The sequence below is a fragment of the Acanthopagrus latus genome, chromosome 22 (assembly GCF_904848185.1).
Source record: "Acanthopagrus latus isolate v.2019 chromosome 22, fAcaLat1.1, whole genome shotgun sequence".
Lineage (NCBI taxonomy): Eukaryota > Metazoa > Chordata > Actinopteri > Spariformes > Sparidae > Acanthopagrus > Acanthopagrus latus.
Window position 1 is genome coordinate 6,957,628 of NC_051060.1, and position 22,713 is coordinate 6,980,340.

Here is a 22,713-nt window from a genome sequence, read left to right on the forward strand (position 1 = left end):
CCACTTGATTGCTGAAATTTGAACATGTTATTGACAACTGGCCAAACTCAGTCTGCTGGGGAAGAGCAAGTAATTGAAAGCCCTAGAACAGCTTCTGTTGGATCTTGTGGTGACATTGATTTGCCAAGAGTCGGTGTCTGCCTGATTGAACTTGTTTAGTGGTAGCTACTTAGCTTCAGAATAATTAGTATCATCTAAAACCCAAATACAAAACAGTAAGTAATTATAGGTCAATTAGCGTATTGACGCTAATGTTGATTTTTTTCTGCAAAGGAGTATCGGTATTGGCAGTGAAAAGACATCAGTCGAACCCCACAAAATAGAGTTCTGGTCAAAAATGACTAAAATTCTGCCTCTAAGTGACCTAGTTTAAGCTGAGACTTATTATTATTTTCATTACCTGTGAATCTGACTGTTGTTTACACATTTATCAAGTAATCCTTTCCATAAAAAGACATTTTAATTTTTTTTTCTCTTGTCCAACTAACAGTTCAAAACACACAGACTCATTTGCTGTGACGAATGACAAAGAAAAGCAGAAAATCCTCACATTTAAAAGACTGAAACCAGCAAGTTTTTTACATTTTTCCTTAAAAATGACTGAAACAATTCACCTTTTTTACAAAATAGCTGACCAAATGTTTTTGGACCAACTAATCGACTTATCCTTTGCAACTTAGACTTGGATAACACCCCCACAGTTGCACACTGTCTATCAGGCTAAAGAAAGATGAGAGCTGCTCCAAGCAGCAGAGCATCAGGATATAGAGAGAAGAAGAATCGCCATCCGTCATCTGCAGTCTTTTATTTCACTTTACAAAAAAACTCTTGCCACACATAGAAATGAAATATCAAACCTCACAGATGTGACGCGGACTTATGCAACATCACCAGAACACAGACCGATTGTACAAGGGAGATAAACGTATTTACACATGTGTACCCAAAATCATACACGGAAAATACACAATATTTGACATATTTACAACGACAGTCACACAACGACATCGACAGCACGATACAGAGCATTCTCAAACGTTAGACTTCCGTAGTGAACAAACAGGAACATTGTTATTCTGGAATGAAATGAGCTCGATCCGACTGTAAAGAAAGACTTTGGCTCAAGTTTGTCACCACAGCCTGGAGAGGAGAACTTCAGTGTGCATGTATATCAAAACTAGTACAGTAAAATGCATTGGTCTTTATTACATTCACTTTGTTTTAACTCCATATGGACCCAGCTGTTGGGTCCATATATTTTTGGAAAAACGTACTTAAATATACAGGATCTCCTTAAAAATTGGTGAAAATATAGAATTTTAAAGACAACGTTTTTCCTTTGATTAATCCTCCGCATGGTATATCAACGTATTCTGATTGGCAGTTGAACAAGAAACGTCTTACTGTACATGATATTGAATAACAGCGAACAACCATGCAAGTATTTGGATCAGAATGGATGTCAACTAGGCGTTTACATTGTACAATTGTCCCTTCTTGGAGAGAAAAACTAACAACATCAACACTTTATAGTAGCTGTGAAACATTACAGGCATGTCAACGGGCTTGTTGGCTTTTCTTATGGGTGCAAAATGACCTCAAAAATATTCTCTTTACCCAAGTACAGAGTTTTAACCGCCAAAGCTGGTTCCTTGAAACATGCTGGGAATAACTGTGGCACCCAGAAATTCTCCTTTTTCCTTCTAGCACCACCATCAACCCAAAACTGAATTGAATTCCAAAGGGTTTGCTGCTTATCAAGCAACCTTTCCACTAGGGAACGCAATTTCTGAAGGGACTGCGGTGGGATCTCTGGCTGTTGAAAAGCTGGGAGCTGAACTGCATTGCTGGGTGGGCAAGCGGGAGCTGAACTGCACTGTTTGAAGAGCTGGAAGCTGAACTGTACGGTTTCACGTATAGCTGGGGCTGAATCAAGGACGTTACATTAAAAGGGTGTTGCTTATTCCTATGAAAGCTGCTCAGCGGCGATTTAAAGCCAAAAAAGTGGATCTTCCTTGTTGTGAGGCCCATAAAGTTTACACACTAGAGACTTCTGCCGACCGAGCTGGCTAACTTGAATAGAGATAAAATGGTTAAATTGTGTGGGTCTTCTAGTATTTAAATTTTATTGAACTGAACGGATCAAATTCTGACAGTGAAACGATTCATTTTGTCGCAGGTTTGTGATGCTCAACAGAATTTATCCACCGTTTTATGGAATCTTTTTTTTTTCTTTTTTTTTTTTTTTTTTGCTCAGGAGTTTTGGGGCTATTTGGGATCAAACACCGGTCCTAATGCAACAACACATGATTCCTGCAGTCCTGGTTAAGGTACGGGGAAGGGATGGAAGATCCACTGGTCTTCATTAAGCCAGGACAGCTTGTCAAGACCAGTTTTGAGAATGGACTTTACGTTGGTTGAACCATCTAAACTTAAGCCAAGTTTTAACTACACCAGGTTTAGCGATGTACGTCCATTAGAAGGCCATAGCGACTTTGGTTATCCCCAAGCGGCACTGTCTTGCTGATTGATATCATTTCTCATTTACAGCAACATCACGGCGACATTGAGATGAGTAAATCAATGAGTTATTTGCATTGTCAACAGCAGAGGAGCTGCAGAAATGAGTCCAATGAACAACGTGGATTTTGACGCCTGCAATGGAGAAGGCATCAGATTTACACTCAGGCTTAAGCTCTGTTGACGCAACCAATCCCAAAGGACTTACAAAGACTTTCAATGGATGGATGGATGGATGGATGGATGACAGGTCAGGGAACACAGACACATATAGTCGATGGATGAGTAACATCGGAGCTAAAGGAGGAAGGAGAGATAGACGGGATGGATGACAGCGAGAAGCTGAAACTAATCGTCCGACTGCAGGACTAAATCATTTCTGCCCCCAGACCTGAGCGTCCGCTCGGAGTTGACAGTGGGAGCAGCCGCATGCTTTCTCAGTCTGACACTTACTCATTTTCCTCCCGCTCAATCGATACCCTGCCCACTATTATGGAAACACTTCTGAAGGCAGTTCTCTGTGACCTGACAAACCGAAGAATGCCTGTACCACAACAAAACTGTCAGGAGATCTACTATCAGCAGAATAGCCCTTAATGAGTTCGGATTTAACGCTGCTGGTATCTTACACATCAACTTCAAGTCAAGTCAATCCTCACTGTTCCACTGAAGTCTTCGACATCTGACTCTCATGATCATCCAAACCCCTCCGCCATGAAGACAGACTATCTTTGGCATGATGTGATCAAATAAAACAGCACAGTACAGTAGAGAGATTGGTCAAGTCCAGATTTAACTGAATTATTACATACAGAACAGACACTTGAGGATGAGCATGATGAAGAGCACAGTACAGTGCGATGTGTAAAGGTAGTACTGCGACAGGTTACGCCAGGGTACCTCAGGTTTTAAGACCAGTGTCAACCCTTTTAGACCAAGGAGGTGCTAGTTCAGAGCCAAAGAATTGGTTCCTGGCCAGGAAAACTGGTTCCAGAGTGACACCGAGCCTAGCCCGCCATCTCTGTTCCTAAAGATGCTGGGAAATTTGAAAATGTGTACAGTGACCAAATGATGTGACTCTTCGGTGGTTCTCATGCCCATGGAAAGACAAACTGGTTCTTAAAAGGTTCACGGGTTGAAGCAACTTTTGAACCGAAACTAGCACCGGCCCAGAACCAGCACTTACTTCACTTTGGTTGAAAAGGGGTAAGATTGGAACTATCTCGACTATATCTGTAACAACTGGCTGAAAAGCTGCACCGACATCATGACTGTTCAGTTGATGTATCTGTCAGTCTTGTGTTCAGTTTTATAGCTGCTGTCTTTGGGGTCAACTTGGCAACAAATAGTGCAGATTTTATGGATTAAAAGGTGTCTTCAAACATTTAATCACCACCGTACTTTCTCATTTGTTTAACATGACACTGATGAATTAGCAGGTTTAAAAGTCCTCGTGCCCTCAGCCTGCGATCTTCCCATGGCAACAACCAACTATGTACAAAATGTAGATTTTTAGAGAGGCATCAGTCACGCTTTCCTTCCCTAAAAGACAACTTTTATCGGTATGGTAGATGTTACCTTACCTCAGTGTTTGCAATGATTTTATCTCAACAAAGACATTTTCAGCAAAAAAAAAAAAAAAAAGCTTCGAAAATATAATTAGCGGTCAGCAGTTTAATGACAGTGAATGAACATCAGACATCAAAGTCATCCATGTGTGTCCCATCAGGTGCTCCATGCTAACAGCTCAGCACATTCAGTGTCAACTGATTGTATGCTCCATGCTAACATATTAGTAGGATAGTTATTGTAGAAAATAAGTAGTAGACCCAAAGCTGTAAAGTAGTTGTGAACAATTCCATACTTGGCAGTTTTTCCCTAATTTACACGAAATACAAAAAGTTAGGCAGTGTTTTTAACCAGCAGCTACTCTCATCATGTGATGTCGGAATAATCCGAAAAATTAGTCACCAACTGGGAAAGTCCATGTGAACAACCACGCAAGTCAGATAAGAGACTCTGCAAGTCGGCGTCGGTGTTGGTACGTGACTCACCGACTGTTGACATCATATGCGCAGAAGCTTTGTGGCTGAAAGTAAAAGTTTGGTTCATGTATTCATTTATAGCTTCAACAAGATATTTTTGTTGAAATGTCGAGACGTTTTCCAGCCACATTAGTGCCAACAAAAAGAAGTATTTTGTGGATGTCAGGGCAATTTCCAGTCACACAAGGGGGCCACAAAACTGGAGATTTTTTATAAGATGACATTTTTTCAGCCAAATTACTGGCAGCAAAATGTGATGTTTTTCATGAGACTTCTGGATAATTTCCAGCTTTGATAGTGGCAACAAAAGCAAGTACATTCGTAGAGATATCAGGACAACAGAAACAAGAATACCAGATATTTTCTTAACCCTAACGATGTTTTTTGTCATTAAGTTTCCAAAGACTTATGTTGTCAACACAAAACAAGCTGCAGTGAGCTATCTGTGAGATGAGTTTCTAGATAGATAGATTTACATTTTACTGAGAATATTGTCATCTCTGAATAACTACTCATTTCACATGTAGGACTAATGTTACCTTGCGTTTAGTAGTTTTTGTGATAGGATTCAGAATTTCAAATGACAAGATGGAGGTAAGACGGACGAAGTTTTGTGCCTTTTTTGCATATTTTCTGAGGACACAAACGCATTTTTTAGGAAAAGGTCTCCTTCAGGCTTCACGGGTCTATTAGTTTTGATAGATTTCTTTATGAGCCAACACCTTGGTGTAACGTTTCACCGCAGTTCTTTTGTTGAATTGTCCCATTATTTCTTAAAAGCTCCATATAACCTTGAGAAGCTGAACACTACACGCGCCTTGTTTGAAGAGGGACTCTGAGGGGAGCTGCTAGGTTTGGCTGGCCTGTTCCGTGTTAGCATGGAGCTCCAGTGTCAGCACTCTGACCACCAACACATGGATGATTTTGTTGTCTAATTTCTTGTGACTTGACGGCGAACGCAACCAAAAAAAAACTCTTCCCGTCCTTCAAGAGTGGGCTGCGGCGTGAAGACAGCCCTCACTGGTCCAGCTCACCCAGAGGGAATGACAATGTTGTGCCTGAGTCCCGTTCCGTGTCCTGTTGGGTCCGGCCTGGTGGCGTCCAGCGTGGGTATCAGTCGCTGGGGTCCTGGCAGTGGGAGCAGTGGCTCATGTCTTCAGAGTAGAGCTCCACCTGGATGGTGATGCTGTAGAAACCAAACTTGGTGTGGAGCAGGTCGGTGGCCTCCTGCAGCACGGACTGAGCGTCAGCGCCTTCCTCTGCGGAAAAACAACATGGTGAGTCTCTTAGAAGATTAATTTAACAAGGCTGTAACATGACAGCGAGATACAAATGAATTGCTGAGAATGGCTGTCTGTATTTTTAGTTAGTGTAAGGCATGTATTGTTCTGTTCACTAACCTATGGCCAGGTGCACAGAGACCAGAGCCTGGCCTAGAGTCAGAGCCCAGAGGTGCAGACAGTGCATGGACTTCACAGCCTTCACAGACAGCAGCACCTCCTTCACAGAGTTAAACTCGATTCCTTTAGGAGACCCTGAAAGACAACACAACGCACATTAATCCACAGCAGCCCCCGAAATCTGTCATTTTATGCTAAACACAGTCTGCTATGTATGGCTACAGAGCATACAGTGGCTTTTTCTGAGGATGATAAAAAGCCTGTTCATCTTCCCAGTAACCCTTTTTTTAATTTTACTGATCTGCAAGTCTAATTTGACATTTCATAATTGGCAAAATTTCTGAGGACAGATTCCACTGCTGCCAAAAGACAAAGCCGTGACTGAAGTATGTATTCACTAAACACACATGGAGGTCATATAAAACACATGATTCTTCGTCATTCCTTCATCACCGGCCTGTTTCCGTTGTTACTGACTGTTCTAAATAATTTGCCCCCGGCGTTGCTTTTGAGAGGGGCGTCTGAAAGGAAGTTCATTGATGTGCATAGAGAATTTTCAAACGTCCCCAAAAATCTTGACGTGACATCCCCGGGACGTGACCATCTGCGCTCTCGTTCTTTGTTCTGCATAAACTTTGAAGTCGAAACAGCCGACCGCAGTCTGTGTGTTTATGTACAACGCAGAGCTTATGTAATTTAACACGAGCCCTGCCCGTCTACGGATGTGTGCGGAGATTTACCCTCCACGTGACGGCCTTCGGTACATTAAAAATATGTTGCAGATCTACTTGCGGACTCACAAAACGTGAGAGCCTGAAGCGTCATGTGACCTTGTCAGTCAGGTCAAAACTCGACAGCTTGATCGCAGCCGCGGGGGCGAAACAGACCCCAGCTATGTGTGATGGTCGTATCCACTGCAACCCATGTGCCGTTAGATTAGATCGAGATTTTTATTTTGAAAATGTGAAAAAATAAAGAAATGTAGGTAAGGAAGACAAGGCAAGAAATAAGAAACCTGTCAGAGAAGAGGAGTAAAGGAATCCATCTATGTCAAACCGGAACAGCACCTTTGAACAGAAGAGGTGGTCTAAGACATTACTTATCACCCACCTACAATGCTGTACTGAATTCTCTCCCCAGACAGCTTAACAACCATTCACACCTGGGCTCAGCTAGCATTAGAAAGCCACATGAAGGCTGCTTTGACCAACGACCCAGGAATGGCTCTAATGTATCTAAAACTCAGAGCTCACACATGTCCTTTAGGACTCTGTCAGGACACTCCCACACAGAGTTTAAAAGCCTGCAACTCCCCTCCAGTTAGTTATAACTGAAGACACCTCTTGGATGAGAGATGAAACGTCTTCAAGAAACTGAAACAAGTCCAGTTGACTATGATACAGCACTTGAAAAAACAAGAAATAACAAGAAACTACATGTAGGGCTGCAAGTAATCTATTAATCATTTTTTTTTGTCAGCTGTTCAATCAATGGCTAACTTTCAAAGTAATCCATTGAGCGGTTTAAGTATTATTTTTTTTTAATTTCAAGTTAAGGTGTCCTTCCTCCTCTATGACGGCAATATGAAAATCTTTGGGTTGTGGACAAAACAAGACATTTGAGGATGTCATCTTTGGGAAACATTTTTCACCATGTTTTTTAGGGAGTTGTTTTTTTACATTTTAAGATAAATCTCCAGCTCCTTCAGTTGTTTAGGAGAATGCCGCAACCATGCATTTTTTCACTATTCACTAGAATCACACTAGAGGATAACTTTCTCACAAATTACCCTCTCCCATCCTTAAAGAAAAACCTGTTCATTTATCTCCAGGTACCTTCCAAGAGTATCCTAAAGACGTCTCTGAGGATGGTGATGGTGGTGCAGAGGACGAAGACCGAGAACAGGAACGTACAGATGGGATCTGCGACTTTATACTCGGGCTGAAAGAGGGATAAAAGCTGTTATGGAGACTTTACAGAGAGCAAAGAGGCATCAGATGGTGTTTTTTTCCTACTGTCACAAGCCATTAAAGTGCCCAGGGCGAAAACAAGGGAACATCTTGTAAGATGATGGAAGTCTGTCACCCTTTCATCCACAATAATGCTTAAATGCATAAAATATATGTTTACAGGACACCATGATGCTTTTCTAGGTATCATTAGATGAATTCAAGACATATTACAATAGGAATTTTCAGGTTAAAATGTTCCAATTTGAGTATTTTAATGCTGGAAATTTTGAAAATTATTCACAATCTGCCTGTGAATTTTATAGAAAAGCTCCTGCACCTGTTTTTAGACAATAAACGAGTCAAAATTCAGCCAAAATCCAACATTATGGCAAAAATAACAAGGAATTCACACTGGTAATTCACAAATGCGTGCTGATTCTGACCCGAAAGTAGATGATGATCGCCGCCACCAACACGCCGATGCTCTGCAGCAGGTCGCCCACCACGTGGATGAAGGCGGCGCGGACGCTCGTGTTGCCGTGGCCGCCGAGGAGCGCGTGGGAGTGTCCGTGAGAGACGGGGCTGTGGCCGTCCTCGTCGATCTGGTGGTAGCCGCTGCCGTGGGCGTGGAAGGTGGTGGAGTGGTGGAGGATGTAGGCCATGCTGCAGAGAGGAGGACACGATTGTTTGCCTGTCACTGCAAAAACTCAAAATTTTACCCCGTATATATATTTGTGTAATTTCTAGTCAAAATATCTCATGGACCTGTGGGCAGATTTTCTGCCTTTATTGTAGCTACGTGATTCACCATATGAACACCCGTTATGCCGAGAGCCACTCACACTATGTTGACGATGACGGCACACCCGGAGGTGACCAGCATTACGTGGCCATCGATCTCGTAGTCGTTGCGTACGATCCTCTCGATGGCTAAGTACACCAGGGCCCCCGTGACGATCCAGATGGAGATGACTGAGATGAACGCCCCGAGGATCTCTGTGGAGAGACGAGGAGGGAGGGAGAGGATTCTTAATCACATAGTAGCACAGTTCATCGCAAAACACCATCTTAAAACCCAGAGTGGGACGTGAAGTTAAATAACAGACAGCATCGCTCTGAGGCAGATCATCAAACTAGAGTTAAGTGTTAGACACATGGAGCAAAGGTGTGTTACCAATCGCAGCTTTGAATGTAGTTTAAAAGCAGCTTATTTTTTTAAAGGGTTTGACAAATCTTACAAGTATAGATTCCCCTACCCATGGGCTTTAAAACTGGTGGAAAAGAAACTCCAGAGTTTAGTAAAGTGATGCCAGTGAGATTACTGTCCTGCTGAACAACAACTTTCTCTGTCTGGATGAGTCAGACAGGGGTCACATAAAAGGGAAAGTTAACCCAAGAAAAAAATAGAATTCAGTTATTACATCCATACATACAGCTTGTCTGCCGTAATCCAAGCCTCCGGAAGCCCCAGGATCCCAAACTGATTTGATGTATTTCAGCCATGTTTGTGGCGACAAAACCAGGTGTTTTAAGCCAAACCATGATCGTTACCTAACCCTAACCTGCGCCTAAACCTAACTAGAGTGTGACCACAGCGTTGTCGCAACATCAAATTAAAAACTGAACCTAAAGAAACATAAAAGTTGCAACATAAAGAGAATATGAACTTTCAATATATCCGTGGTTTGCAGAACAGAAAGTAAAACGTACATTGTCAGCAGCTGTTGTGGCGATTGTGTTGTAAACAGGCACCACTTTCAGGAAAGGAAAAATAACAGTATCATTGTGTCATGTTGTCATGTTGACAACAACACTTTCAGTTAAAGAACGTTACAGCCAGATAAGCTTGAAAATTGTGCAGCACCTGCTTAAAAAGTTCAGGAAAAATTACAGTGACACTCCTGTCTGAAGGTGGAGCTGATTTTAACCACGCAGTGTTTCCACCACCCATCTGTTAATCGATGACTATCACATTTAAATATCAATAATTAAGTGTACTGTATTGCTCATCATCCAGTATCATCCATCACTTTGAACACTCCATTCATCTTCTTCTCCTCCTGCCTCACTCCACACATCCACCCAGAGGTGTCTGATCCGTCGTCCTGACCTGATCTGTGCCAGCCAAAGTTCATGGTTTTGGTGGGCGGTCTGGAGGAGATCCACAGGGAGAACAGGCTCACCATCATGCTGCCAAAGTCCGTCAGGAGGTGGGCTGCGTCAGTCATGATGGCCAGGCTGTGAGCCAGGTAGCCTCCTGGGGGAAACCAGAACAAAACCACGAAATATGAGTTAGCCGCGCTGACTCTTTTTTTTTTTTTTTTTTTGTATTCAGCTTTTATCAAGTTATAAAGAAATCCTGCTGATGAGTAGTGTGCCACCATCCGTGAAAGCACCCTCCACCCTTAATAACATCCATCTCAGCCCATTTAAAGGTTTGTTAAATCTGTAAATTAATGCAGCTACAAAACAGGAAATGTATTAATTCTTAGACACAGAGTACTGCCTCGGGTAAAAGAGATGCAATATTATTTTACATCGTCATAAACATCCGGGAAATCAGCCAGTGACTGGCAGCTGTTTTACACTCCTGGGTATAAAAAGTTTGAAGCTTTGTAGTTTCTTTGTTTTAGGGTGAAACGTGCAGTTAATCAACATGTCAGCAGAGCAGTATTTACATCACAGTCCTATCAGTGCCTGAATAAGTTCTTCTTTTTTTTTTTTTTCAAACAGAAGAGGTAAATCTCTGTTATGGATGTGTGGTATGAACGTTTTCTCTTTTGAATGGCAGTGTCTTAAACTTAACTGCGCAGTGAGTCTGCCCGAGAATAGACAATTCTCCAGGTTTTGTGCACAAAGTCAAAACCTCACAATCGTGGAATATGGGAAGACACACTAACCGTGTTCGGCCAACGTACGTCAGTGCACCACACCAAAACCTGGTTGTTAGGGTCAAATTTGCGCCAGCCTGTCAACGAGCGACCGCGGTGGGATTAAATTGATGTGTGTCAGATGGCAGGAGCTCCTTTATTTTTCATTTTCTTTATTTAGTGATGCCAGACATAACAATTGAGACAAGATGGGACACAGCTATGAGTGCTCCAAGACAGGACTGGATAAGCACATTTTCATAGGACAAACAAACATGGGTGAAACATCTTTGACAGTTCTGTCCTTTCTCTGGTCTCAAACGTGGATTTTTTGGAATCTCAAAGGCTGATGAGTGCTTAAAAGTAAGTGCTTACTCAGTAGTTTAACTTACATTTATTAGAAGGACCTTGATATAGAGCCTTACCATATTTTTGAACTGGGGATAAACTTGATCAAAGCCAATGTATTTTTCATTAACATTGTTAAGAAAGACAAATGCAGAACACAAATCATAGTAGCAGTAGTAGATAAACTTCAGTGAAGGTTGATTTGCTCATCAATAGTGATAGAATTGATAGGAGTAGCTGTGTTGACCCCCTCTCATTGTGAAAATGAATGTCACTGAGAATCAACCCCCCTGTTCTCTTTCCTCCCTGAGGTTTGAGCGTATAAACGTTTACCTATGACTTCGCCGATCATGAAGACGAGGCAGACGGCTGACGCGATGTAGAGTTTCTTCTTGGCCAACAGCTTGTCCACGCTGTCCTCACACACCAGGGCTTTGGCGCCGTGGCAGTGGGCACCGACGGGTCGCTTCAGCTCGATGGCGCCGGCCATGCCTCCGTTTTTGAAAGGGAAGTCGGGATCTTTGGAGTCTGGGAAGGCGCTGCAGGGATGCAGAAGGGACGTGTTCATGAGGTCACAGATGGATCGTCCCTAACATTCGAACAGTCGTTAAAGCCGCCTCGGTTTGAAGTAATGCCAGTTTTCTGTCACTGTCACTCAGTAACAGACTCCATTCTGCAGTATATTAGAGCGCTGGGTGAATTGATTTTTCGAGTAAATGTTGCTGCAGAGCATAATGTTGTTTGAAGCTACAATACACTGAAACAGATCTTCCTCTGATTAAGTGGATTACAATCAATGTTTGGTAAAGTGGAATAACGGTGAGATCGGTCAGCCACTAAAGAAGCTTGTGAAATGGATTGATGCCGACAGTGAGGTGGGGTGTGTGAATGAAAACACTCCTCTTTCCTTTAGCTTTTACCCAGTAAGCATAGGTTTGGTGATTTGCAAGTCAGTAAATATTGAGACATTTAGGTTAATACTGGGCTATATTTGTTTATAATAGTATGATTAGCCTAAATTATTTTAATTGAATAAATTATGTGTTAGTGCATCAAGCAGACCCTAACTATACATGACTCTGAGATCAGACTTACTTCCACTTTTCAACTAATTTCAGCCCAATCTCAGTCCAGACAGCAAAATGCCATATAGACCTAGACTGCCGTTGAATTATAGATATCTTTATCCTTGGCTGACGAGGAAACTAAAGCAAGGCTGATATTCTGCAGCTATGCAAGCAGCTTGCTGAACTTAGGCCCAGTGATGCTCTGTGCTAAACTCTGATATCAGTATGCTAGCATGCTAAAATGACAACATACTGATGGTTAGTGGGAGTTTTCATCATCTGCTCCCAATTGGAGGTTTGTCATCACCCGATCTGAGTAGTTGCCAAATCTGAGCATGGATCCAATATGGATCTGAAAACAGTGACAGAGGTGGAACAATGTCCATTCCTGTAAGTGTTAAATAACCCGATCTTTCTCAAGACTTCTGCTGGCCGAGCGATTCACTTTTTTTCACTGTTTTAGCCCTCCACCAACTTCAAGGGGAATATAACAATATAACAATTTGACGTTAACGCTCTTCTGTGCTTTCTGAATGTTACTGAACCGAATGTGTCAAATTCTGATTATTAAATGTATCATTTTTGGGGGGTTTTGATGCTCAAAAAATAATTAAAATACATGTAAACTGAATATTGTTGTCTCAGTTACGGTTATGATTACATTTGCAAATTCAAATTTCCAACAACAATACATGGTTGCCTTTCATGGCAATTTTTTTGATGCTCATATTGCTGTTGCACGTTTATACTTCCGCAATATTGTTCTCGAGCTTCTATGCAAATAAAGGCCCATCGAATTGAATCAAATTGAACTGAATTTATTTTAATTGCACTGAATTAGTGTGCCACAGTTAGCATCTCATTTTGCTGCACCCAGTCGTAGGGGTTTGTTACTAACCGATCTGTGTGGTGTATGCGGAACCGCTTATTGAAGAGCTAGGTCAGATATTATTATTGATCGATTCTTCTACATGTTCTATATCAAACAGCATATCTGACGACAAAGAGATTATTTTGACGTTGCCACGTGTTCAGAGTGAACGTTAATGTTTCAACCTGGGAATTACACTTACAGATATGGGCTTCTTCACATCTGACGACACATTACAATGAGCTGGATTTTAATCATGAGAACAGAGCAAAATGCTGAATTCTCCATTCTCCACACACATGCACACACAAACACACACACACACCCAGGTTGCTATTCTTGCCAAGTGCAGTGAGGGAGAGCTGCGATGATGTGGGTAATGAGGTGGAAAAAAACTAATTTGGGCTCACTTCAGATAACCACACACTCACAAACACACACACACACACACACACACACACACACACACACACACACACACACACACACACACTTAATGTCACTCTCTTCACATGGGAGATTGCCAGTGTTTCATTGTTAGCCTTTATCTCTCTCTCACACACACACACATACACACACTTAAAGTCTTACGGGATGTCCAACCCGAAAAGATGCAGCCGAGTGGAAAACAGATTCTGTTCAATTATACCACTGGGACGTGAGAGCAAACACCCCCCCAAACACAGGGACAGAAGCACAACACACACTCACACACACACACACACACACATAGCCTGCATACACACAGCGTATATAGTATACACACTCGAGTGCTCTGAAGCCTGAGGGCAATGTTACGTTCAATGGTGAGTATTTTGTTCTTATGGAGGGGGGAAAAAAAAAGCAGACGAGACTCATAGTCTTTGAAACATTTGCGCAAAAATATGCTCAACCAAATGCAGATGATGAAAACACTGATGAACAACTACAGCAACACAAACAATAATGAAGACACACACACCTAATATGCACAAAATATAAAGACATTGTGTGGTAAAACAAATGTATTTACAACATTATCAAGGCAGAAGAATTTGCTGTTTAAAATAGAACCTCCCTGGTTAGCATCTCACTAGCTAACTTAGCTAACCGTGTTTTCACATAGCTAAAGTGTTTCTTTCTTTAGTTTTTCTATAAAGCCTAAATATTTCTGAGATGTTCTGTTCATTTCTAAAGAATAAATGAACAGTTTCAAAGATTAAACAATTATCCTTTTGTTGACATTTAGCAATGTCCACTTTTCTACTAATTTATCCATGTAACAGCCAAATGACTACATGATCTTTGGCCTGAAACTCATCAATTTTTATTCTGACATTTCACAGCAATGCAATCAAAATCCACCTGCCTAACAGCAAAAGCAAAATTATATTCTATGCTACCTGGTGTGTAAGGTAGCACTTAGCAGTGAGTTGTGTTAAATCTAACAAAATTGGCCTGCTAACATACTCACAATGACAATGCTAACACTCTGATGTTAAAGCTGGGGCTGGTAAAACTCTTAAGAACTATCAAAAGCAAGCTAAATATTGAGTCTATCCAACCAAACAAATCCCACCTCCTACAAAACACATGAGCGTGTGCTGCCTGCCTACACTGACTGCTGTAGCTCTGGCTAGCCAGCTGGGGAATTAACAGCTAGTTGCTTGCTACATTTTACGCGCTGTCTTAGCTTTTTAGACTAATAAATACATAAACAAACAACTCTAATTGATGTATAATATATAATGTCAACACAAGCAAAAGAACAGTCACAAATGGACGTCAGAATGAAAAAAGCTGCCAAACGCGTGTGTGCTTTATGCTAACAGTAGCAGCTAAAGGAGTGTGTTGCCGCCGCTGCTGTTTTCTTTGGCTCAGGAGTTTTGTGGTACTCCATTAGCAGCTGAACAACAATCTGTCATTGCTATGACTGCTAATTCAGTTTACTGTTTTCATTTATATGTCTTTTTTTAAAAATTTGTTTAAATGTTTTAAAGTTTGGACCGCCGTTCAGCTCAGTGGGTAGAGCGAGCGTCCCATGTACAGAGGCTTTGTCCTCACAGAGGCCCCGGGTTTAGTCCCGGCCTGGGGCCCTTAGCTGCGTGTCACTCCCCCTCTCTCTCAACCTGTTTCCTGTCATTTCTCCAAGTTGTTCTGTCAATAAAGCTAAAGAGGCCAAGAAAATCTAAGTTTTAGTAAACTGATTGTAGTTTGAGTACAGAGCCTGTCCTGAGATCATATTTTGTATCACAAAATCCATACAAGCTGGACAATGCCTAATCTTGTTTGCACATATTATCTTTTACACGTTCTAATAATAGAAAACCATTTGGGACCTCAGTTTGATTAATGTGAGTCTGTCCTTTGTTTGAAGCCGAGGCATTCCTGAGAAATATCTTCAATATCATCAAACATCCGAAAGGTAAAAATATCAAATAACCGTTTTCATTTTATGCTTGCAGAGACATTCCCCACATACAAACATGTCAGTGTGAGCTCTAGCATCTTAAAATGGATGTAGCATCTTTTCAACCCATTATCATAAACAGGTATAACGTGTAATGCACACTATTTAATTGCAGCCTAATTAGTTTGAAGGGGTAACAAGTATCGCAGTGAGAGTTTCGATTGATGAGGTAATTAGTTCTTACTCAAACTGGACACACTTTTCCTGCCAAAGCTGTCTACCTGCTGGAGTTGCTACCCTAGCAGCACTGTTAAATCTTCACTAATTACCAGTCAGGAGAAAAATAAAGTCATGTTAGGCTGCTAAACCTTAAATGAAGAGGGTTAGGACACTTTTAAATGGCTATTCAAATCAGTCAGTTTTCATTGAACAGAGCATCACACTGATGTTTTCTCCGTTACAAATGCTCAGTTTGCTCTATTGCAAAACAAAGCAGGTATGATACTGTATATTGTCTCTGATGAGAGGATCAAGATATGAGGTGATCCTGGTTTTGACCAGGTGTGGTGTGTTGCCTTTTTTGTGGACTTCAATTTAAAGCCTGAAGTTTGGCATTATGGCCATAGTCATCTTGTTTTTTTGGTGCCAGTAGTGACCACATTTGGATGAGAGGATGCAGTTTGGGAGCATATTGATCGGCTCTGACTGAAAACCCCAAAACATGCTAAGGTAGCAACTTTTCAATCCCAAGGTAGTCACACCCGAAATCATACCCTGCTTTATTTTTTATTTTGATCTTTTATTTAAAATGAATATCATGCTGTAGTGAAGAAGACTTGAAAACTAGAGACTGAGACCATGAACTCATTAGGAAACGGTTTACTGAGATAATAAATCAAGTGAGAAGTAGGGTCATTTTCTCATAAGCTTCCATAGAAACGGACTCATTTTTGCCACCAGGTCATTGTGGTCACTTTGAAGCCAAGCAAGACTAAAGTATACATTGCTGTACCGCCATACTACAGAGCAGCTTCTTTTCTCAGGCTGTGAGCCTCCTTAATAACTCACCCTCCACACTCCACTTATACTGCACTCATTTATTAATCCATCTCATCTCTATTTTGTGAGTTGAGGGAATAGAAGCTTCATCTTGCCATGCAACCATCTTGTAAAATGATCAGATAAATGTTGACTAACTTAATTTTAGCACGTACTAATAAAACATAAGCTGTAAAAACAAATTACACAAAACTGGTATCACTAAATATGTTCTTAGATCATTAAAATTACAAAAAACGAACTTTGATTCCACACTATTATGTCTAATAAAGAACATTTTTGATTTTTCACGTCTTATTAGTGTATTTGGGATGTTACTTTGATTGTTTACTGTCTATCAAAGAACATATAGTTTCTAGTTTTTGTATAATTTAATTTGCTACAAAGTACATCTCATATGTCTTATAAGTGTAATCTGAAATAAATACACCATATATGTATCTTCAATCTTTAGAATAGTGTCTGCCTGATGAATGTTACATCTAAGATTGGGGTTTGGACACATGTACACTTTCTTTATAATGTTCAGAAGGTTCAACAAAATAAGCAAATGCTGTTATCTGAATATACACTAAGTAGGTAAGATAATGCACTCGGACTTGTGCAGTTAATGATTTTTACACCCTTCGGAGATTCTGCTTCTTTGATGTCTGTCATCACTGATTATCTCTTGTTTAAGTGCTAACTTCCAAATAAACCACTTCTGATAAGCAGTCCAGAGGTAATAAAGATCTTTACAGTTACATTCAGTTAGCGGTTTAATGATTTCTGCGGTCATCATCCCGCCTACAGTAACATAATGTATCCAGTCAGGTTTGTTTCAGCTGATGCACTGACTTTCTTCTCTGGCTGAGGTTATGTTGTGTCTCCTAAATGTTCGGGTTCATCTGTCAGTCAATATCCCACAGGGCAGGTGTGTGGAGTCTGTTGGCTCTTTTCTCTGACACTTGGCGTAAGGAGCAGTGCCAGGACCGGAGAGAATATTCAGTGATCTGTGAAATTATGTGATATGAAGAGACCTCAGAAGACCTGTCCACTGAAAACAGAACTAACCATCGAGCATTTAATTACAGCTGCGGCAACATAGTATATTTAACAATGCCTGCAGTGAGGAGGGATGCTGGGAGATAAGTGCTGGTACTCGATGGTAATCATTACAGTCATTTTAGCACTTGCTATGAAATGTCTTTGTGGCCTAATAATCATTACTTTGTAGCGTTTCAATGTTCGGTTTTGGATGTTAGTCTTAAAAATATGCTGATTTAAGAGTTATTTCCCCAAGTCGATCTCAGTCCTTTTTGGTCAGTATGTGTCTTTACATACTGTCTCTGTGTTTCTTCAGCCCAGTTGCCAAAATAGAATTTGGAATTTTACACCTCCGCAAACCATGACTACATTCAAATTTTCATTTTCAACATATGTACAATACATAGCAGCTGTGCCAGACAACTGCTGAGTGAGAGACCACCGTTCGAGACCACATTTCAACATTTGTAAGCGTGAAACTGCTGGATATTTTTACATATTTTGTGCCGACACAGCCAGGTTTTTTAGGCCAAAACACCATCTTTTCCAACTGTGACTGTCACAGCATGAAATGGAAAATTTAAAGTATGAAGTATGAAAGGGGCTATAGATGGTGAGCGACTGCCAATTATTATATGTGCTTAGCTGCTTTAAAACGATCTAGTTAAAGCAATTAGAGTCCCTTAACTCTCTTAAGGGACATTAAGTTGAACTCATCTTGGCTAGAGTACAAGCTGGACCGGGCTGGTAACCACAGTCCATGAGAGGTCTGGCTCCACTGGTTGTTTGTTATCTGGGGGATTCTGTGGAAGCTGCAGCAGCAGTGAGGGATCCAGCATCTCCTGCCAGACACGCATTAACCCTCGGCCAATTATGCTGCTAGAAATATCACAATTATCACTGAGAAAAACGATCCAACTAACAGGCTTTGGTAAATACAGCTGGGTGACATCACTGAGACCGATGGTAAGCTACAAGGAGTGATGTGAAAGGGAATCTGTTGATAGCAGCTTTATTTTGTCTTCAACATTACCCCAGATTTATATTTTTTTGTAACTGTTAGAAAACAGCTTTAATTGGAGGGTTTAGCCTGGCTGCTTGGTTGGCTGGTCGGTGCCTGGGTTAGAAATGGTTGAGGTCTCTGGTCGTGGTTTTTGTTGATGTCCTGGTTGAGTCCACGTGATCCGGCTCTTTTTTGGGGCATCGAAACATTTGTTTTTGTGTACTTGTGAATTTCCCATGGGATCTGGCAGAGCTGGCACTGACCCACATCTGTACACCAGAAGTCTTGTTTGTTGTCAGTAAGGTTACTTTACATACGGACGTCATGAAAACACCTGCTGGCTGTCAGTGTGTGACAGAGAGGTATTTCCGCTGTTTTGTTTTTTGTTTTTTTTTAAATATACTTTTGAAAAACAGATGTGGAAAGAGTACTGAAAATCTGTACAGTAAGCACGTTAAATAATTGACTTGAAAAAATACTCATAGACGTATGAGTACTCCAAAGAGCAGCTGTAAATGAGATACTTTCACCGCTGACGAAACGGCACCATTGTTTCATGAGTACAAATGGATTGATTGATGTTGGTCAACCATTTATAATGTTTTTTAGTTCAGGTGTAAGTCATTAATAAGAACCACTTGGGGTTCCTAGGTTATTGATGGTGTTTATTGATCAATCAACTAATCATGCTTAAAACTGCAATGAGCGCACTCTTCTCAGCTTCTCAAACATGAATATTATAGTATATTATAGATTATTCCATGTACATTTTGGGCCAAGAATGATGACACGACGATGGAATGGAAATAAGCACAAGTACTGTAATTAAGTACAGATTTGGCAAACTTGTGTATTTCTAGTTAACACTACTTTATACTTCTACTCTGCTACAATTTGAGACCCATCAGAACAACACAAAATAAAAGTCAACTATCGGATCCATCTTTACAAGCTGCAACATCAGTGATGCTCACACACTAATAGTACTTGAGTAAAAGTCTTAACGTTTCTGATATTAAATGTAGTAAATTATAGATATATTTATATCTATATCATATACATATACTTTGAGTTGACCGATTATTGTCTTTGTAGATTGTCATATCCAATATTCAGTATTTTTCTGATCAGAATCATTAGAATAGGTGTGTTTTTTTTATATGACACCTGATCAAAAGATTACTGAAGAATGCTCTTTGACTCTGATACAGCCTGTAATCTTCATTAACTAGTTACTAAAGTTGTTAAATAAACGTATTGGAGCAAAAGTACAGAATTATAAAGTAGCTGGGAAAAAAAAACATATTCCAGTAAAGTACAAGTACCTCAAAATTGGACAGAACTTAAATAAACAGGCTTAGTTCCTTTCCATGACTGCTTACACATGAATGCATCAGTAATTGTAATCCAGTGATATAAAATATACATATCTCTGTTGGTAATATAAGTACGTTGTGGTAAAAATGTGCATGCACTTTACTTTGTAATGGAATAAGTGTATTCTAATGTAGCTACTGGTTGTTAAGTAAAAAATGTGATTACTTCCTCCTCCAGCAGTGACCACATAAACCACTTTACTGCCAGCTGGAAAAATGCCGAAGATGACACAGTAAACACACACACACACACACACACACACACACACACACACACACACACACACACACACACACGCGCGCGGTGCAAATGGTGCATGAAATCCTAAATGTGGTGCCATATGCACCTCTCTCTCTCTCTCTCTCTCTCTCTCTCTCTCTCTCTCTCTCTCTCTCTCTCTCTCTCTCTCTCTCTCTGAACCCTGATCATAATTTCTATCATTCTTGATAGAATTATTGCAAGAAATTATTCTTGGAGCTCTCAGAGGCCAAAACATCTGCAGCCCGGCAGTTCCAAGAAAACGTTCAAACATCAGATTCCCGTCAGATCCGTTAAAAACGCGGGGCACTGACCGACTCTGAAAAGTGCGAAGCAGCTGACGTGAGATCCCAGACCGCCTCCAGCCGCCTCAGAGTCCGCAGCCCAGCCTGTCACACTTATTGATTAGAAGGTGCGTCAGGAGGCCTCGTTTTAAAAGATGTGACGACAAAGAAATGTTTTTTTTCGCCCCCGATTGGTTTTATTTTCCCGCTTGTGAGCTGATATTTCTAACATGAACAGGAGGCTGCAGGCAGGATGCTGAGGCCCGCCAGGTGTGTTTGTGCAGCAGCTGAAGGGAATCTGTTGCAGAAAGTCCATCTCATGTGTTTGCGTTATTTGGTTTGTTTGGGGGGTATTTTAGTGACAAAAAAACAGGGCATTTTTCTTATTTTCATTATTTTATTTAATAACTTTTATTTATTTTTTTAATTTTTTTTACGAATTTATTTACAAAATCTACACATAGGCCCGTTTGTTTTTCCGCTTATATTACATTTTATTTACTAAGGCTGATTTTTGTCGTTTTTACAGGAGAATAAAAATGGTAGTTTCTCTGCTATAAATAAATGTTATGCTTTTTACAGGTCAGTGAGTTTTTTTCTTTTTTTTTTTTTTTTGTATTTTTTGTATTTTCTATTTTTTTAAAACTAAACTCCTTCCTGAACGCCAAACAACATAATCACATAAACGCATTAAGGATAATAAATGTCTCCGGATGTATTTGTAGCACCTTAAATAAATACATAAATAAATAAATAAGGGGGCAAAAAAAACAAAAAAAAAAACACCTGCATGTCTGTACTGTGTTATCAAGTCTCGGCGGTCTCCCTCTCTCTCCGTCCCCCTCCTCACGCGGACCGGACGTGCAGCGGGGACAACCTGCCTCGTGCCTCTTCCTAATGACAGATGATGAGTTTTTAGCGTCGCTCGGTGGCGCTGGCCCCGGGGCCATTTGTCACAGGCTGTCCAGAAACAAGCCAAGCATGGAAATGAATTTGCTCATTCACATAAAACAGCCCGCGAGAGCCGGCAGCCCTGCTTAACATGCACCACGGTAACAACGCACCGCGCGTTACACACACCAGCGCTCGGGACACGCGAGCGGCTCACGGCGTGAGATGTAATCTGCACCGATCAGCAGAAAATACACTTTGTGATATTAAAATAAATAAATAAATGTCATACTTTCTTTAAACTTGAGTATTTCCTGTCAAAGAAAAATATTTTTAAAAACTGCATGCACAATGTCACATTTCACAGGTAACTTAACCTCCATGCAGCCGCAGTCACGCAACACATGACACGTCCTCACCTTTGCAGTTTCAAAGAATACATTTTGGCGTTCTTCTCGTGTATCAGTTGAGATTTCTCCGAATTCGCAGCGTTATTATCCATGTTAATACTGCAATTATTCTTATTATTATTGAGATTATTATCACTCAGCCTGCAGTCAGTCTGCGTCCCGTCTGAGAGGAAACAAAAAAGAAGAAGAAGAAGTACAGGTGATTTCTTTTTCTTCTTCGTTCTTTCTCCGGAGGATGCTGCAAGGAGTTGCCGGGTGGCCGAGAATCGACAGGTCCGCTCTCCCTCGATGTTTTCACTCGACGCGGGGAAAAGTCAGCCGAGACCTCATCCCTGTGAGCAGCGAGGCTTCAGGACCGAACGGATAAATTCCTTCATTGCGGCGCGGGAGCAGGAGCGGGAGCGGAGAGGCGGGAGGTGGAGGGAGCCGCGTCTGAGGGGAGGTTTTTAATTAGGGCTGGAGTTGTAGCCTCGAACACGGAGCTGCGGCGACAGTGATAACGAGGCTCAGAGCTCTGAGCACTGCAGCTGCTGTCTGTGGACAGCACAGGACAGGACAGGAGCCTCAGCGCAGCCCATGGTGCAAGCAGGACCTCCGGTGGGGCGAAGTCATAATGGGACAGGCATCAGTGTGAACGAAAATCAATTCATTCACAGACACGCATTAGGCTGCGTGCTTAGGCTTTTTCGCTCGCAAGAACAATGACGTGTTAAAATTTAGATTATTGTGCAATGTTCGGCTCACGTGTTTCCCCAAAAATTAGTTACATTTACGCGAAATATGAGGATGTATTGCGGTTACTCAGATCCTTGATCCAGATGCCATGTTGACTGATTTACAGGCTTTATCAGATCAAAAGCTCCACGCTTATCACAGATCCAGTCATAAAAAAATAAATTATACGATTTTTGAAATGAAAACAAATAACGCATGTGTCTGTGTC

At 41.1% G+C, this 22,713-nt stretch overlaps 1 protein-coding gene across 1 annotated transcript; it reads right to left on the reverse strand.

Moving 5' to 3' along the window:
- Window positions 1–790: 790 nt before the first annotated feature.
- Window positions 791–22,268, reverse strand: slc30a2 (solute carrier family 30 member 2). Its single transcript, XM_037087549.1, has 8 exons — window positions 21,780–22,268; window positions 11,469–11,674; window positions 10,028–10,174; window positions 8,760–8,913; window positions 8,361–8,580; window positions 7,801–7,906; window positions 5,966–6,100; window positions 791–5,824 (listed from the first exon to the last, which is right to left on the reverse strand). Exons 1-8 carry the CDS (start codon window positions 21,860–21,862, stop codon window positions 5,679–5,681), a joined length of 1,197 nt encoding a protein of 398 aa, XP_036943444.1. The 5' UTR covers window positions 21,863–22,268; the 3' UTR covers window positions 791–5,678.
- Window positions 22,269–22,713: the final 445 nt, after the last annotated feature.